This window comes from Salvelinus sp. IW2-2015, unplaced genomic scaffold (assembly GCF_002910315.2).
Source record: "Salvelinus sp. IW2-2015 unplaced genomic scaffold, ASM291031v2 Un_scaffold5575, whole genome shotgun sequence".
NCBI lineage: Eukaryota > Metazoa > Chordata > Actinopteri > Salmoniformes > Salmonidae > Salvelinus > Salvelinus sp. IW2-2015.
The window spans coordinates 1-2287 of record NW_019946840.1 but is presented as its reverse complement, the minus strand read 5'-3'; the positions used below and the strand labels follow the sequence as shown (position 1 = coordinate 2287).

Below are 2287 nucleotides of genomic sequence, written 5' to 3'. Positions count from 1 at the left end.
TTTATTTAATTCGATTTCCTCCAAGAGTTGCTAAATCTCCTGTCTATACGGTTCTTTCTAGGGCAGGGTTTCCCAAACTCGGTCCTGGGGCCCCACTGAGTGCACATTTAGTTTTTTGCCTAGCACTACACAGCTGGGTCATTATCATGAAGAACACTGATCTCAGAATAAGACAAAGAGAGAAAGCGCCAAAGTGGTTTTGGTGTTTCTTGGCTTCAGGAGCTTGTCCTGGCTGAGGCTGGGGCTGAGGGTGGATGGAGGGTCAATCAGGAGCTCTTGTCCTGGCTAGCTGGGGTTGAGGGGTGGATGAGGGTTGATTCAGGAGCTCTGTCCTGGCCGAGGCTGGGTTGAGGGTGTGATGGATGGCCGATTCAGGAGCTCTTGTCCTGGCTGAGGCTGGGGTTGAGGGGTGGATGGAGGGTCGATTCAGGAGCTCTTGTCCTGGCTGAGAGTGGGGTTGAGGGGTGGATGGAGGGTCGAATCAGGAGCTCTTGTCCTGGCTGAGGCTGGGGTTGAGGGGTGGATGGAGGGTTGATTCAGGAGCTCTTGTCCTGGCCGAGGCTGGGTTGAGGGGTGGATGGATGGCCGATTCAGGAGCTCTTGTCCTGGCCGAGGCTGGGGTTGAGGGTGGATGGAGGGTCGATTCAGGAGCTCTTGTCCTGGCCGAGCTGGGGTTGAGGGGTGGATGGAGGGTCGATTCAGGAGCTCTTGTCCTGGCCGAGGCTGGGTGTGAGGGGTGGATGGAGGGTCGATTCAGGAGCTCTTGTCTTGGCCGAGGCTGGGGTTGAGGGTGGATGGAGGGTCGATTCAGGAGCTCTTGTCCTGGCCGAGGCTGGGGTTGAGGGGTGGATGGAGGGCGATTTCAGGAGCTCTTGTCCTGGCCGAGGCTGGGGTTGAGGGGTGGATTGATGGCCGATTCAGGAGCTCTTGTCCTGGCCGAGGTTGAGGTTGAGGGGTGGATGGAGGGTCGATTCAGGAGCTCTTGTCCTGGCCGAGGTTGAGGTTGAGGGGTGGATTGATGGCCGATTCAGGAGCTCTTGTCCTGGCCGAGGTTGAGTTGTTGAAGAGTGGATGGATGGTCGATTCAGGACCTCTTGTCCTGGCCGAGGCTGGGGTTGAGGGATGGATGGAGGGTCGATTCAGGAGCTCTTGTCCTGGCTGAGGCTGGGGTTGAGGGTGGATGGAGGGTCGATTCAGGAGCTCTTGTCCTGGCTGAGGCTGGGGTTGAGGGGTGGATGGAGGGTCGCGGTGGAGAGCTGCTCGTAGCTGGGTAGGCTATCCTGGCTGGGGACCCCTGCACCACCATGTGACCTCCTCCTCCCTTGCCCCTGTGCTCCCCCCATGTCCCCCTGCTCCTGTGCTCCCCCTATGTCCCCCTGCCCCTGTGCTCCCCCCATGTCCCTCTGCCCCTGGCTTGTCCCAGACAACAGCTGGGTAAGGGACTCTGCGATGTGGTTGAGTGTCTGGTCCATGCGTTGTATCTGTAAGTAGATGGACAAACAGAAAAGTCAATGCTGTACAGATCAATATAATATAATTAATAGATACTCTTTCTATTTTATTGTCTGTTTTTGCWKAAAATGGAAATRTGTATTCTAATGTTCTCGTTATCTGCTTTTTTCAGGCAAATCACCAAATCCTTTTCATCTTGGGAAAACAAACCAARACATTATCATCCCTCATTAAATGATCAAAAGAGTTTTAATGAAAGCCAAAACAAATAGAAAACTTGAAAGGTTTTGTAAATGAAAATCCACCCTGGTTGTCAACTCCTATTTAGGGATATCATTAGGGGACTGATTATGTCGGTGTAGAGTGAATTCCCTCCTATCAGACCTCTGTGCTGGAGGAAAAACTGTCCTCTGCAAAGCATCAGTCTGAACACAGTTGAACCAAATTGATGGCTTTTCTATAGTCAAACTGACTTGGCACAAACCGATTTTGGTCAAACCAATTTGGGACAAAATGGCTGCTGTGTGTCACTGAGTTGGGTGCTTAACATTGGCTGTGGGTAAGGTGGCACAAAAATGGAGGGCTTTGAAATCTGGTTAAAGGCACAATAGAAATGACACCTGTAGATGAGTAGCCGTACTCTGTTCAGAGAGCAGAGGCTGTAACATGGCGTAACGTCCTACCTTGTCCTCAATCCTGTTGAGTCTGGAGCCGATGGTGTTGGTGCCTTTGTCTTTGGCTTTGTCTTTGGCCCCAGGAGCATCATGGTCCAAGTCATAGAACAGCGAAACAAGACGACGTAACAAGAAACAAGAAGAGACGTAAGATTCTGTAA

At 52.3% G+C, this 2287-nt stretch overlaps 1 protein-coding gene across 1 annotated transcript; it reads right to left on the bottom strand.

The window, feature by feature from the left end:
- Positions 1-337: 337 nt before the first annotated feature.
- On the bottom strand, positions 338-2251 carry LOC139026713 (cyclic nucleotide-gated channel beta-1-like). The gene is made up of 2 exons (XM_070442030.1): positions 2136-2251; positions 338-1481 (listed from the first exon to the last, which is right to left on the bottom strand). Exon 2 carries the CDS (start codon positions 1470-1472, stop codon positions 1194-1196), a length of 279 nt encoding a protein of 92 aa, XP_070298131.1. The 5' UTR covers positions 1473-1481; positions 2136-2251; the 3' UTR covers positions 338-1193.
- Positions 2252-2287: the final 36 nt, after the last annotated feature.

Excerpts from the sequence above, each read along its gene's own strand:
- LOC139026713 (XM_070442030.1), bottom strand. The coding sequence starts at position 1,472 with ATGGACCAGACACTCAACCACATCGCAGAGTCCCTTACCCAGCTGTTG.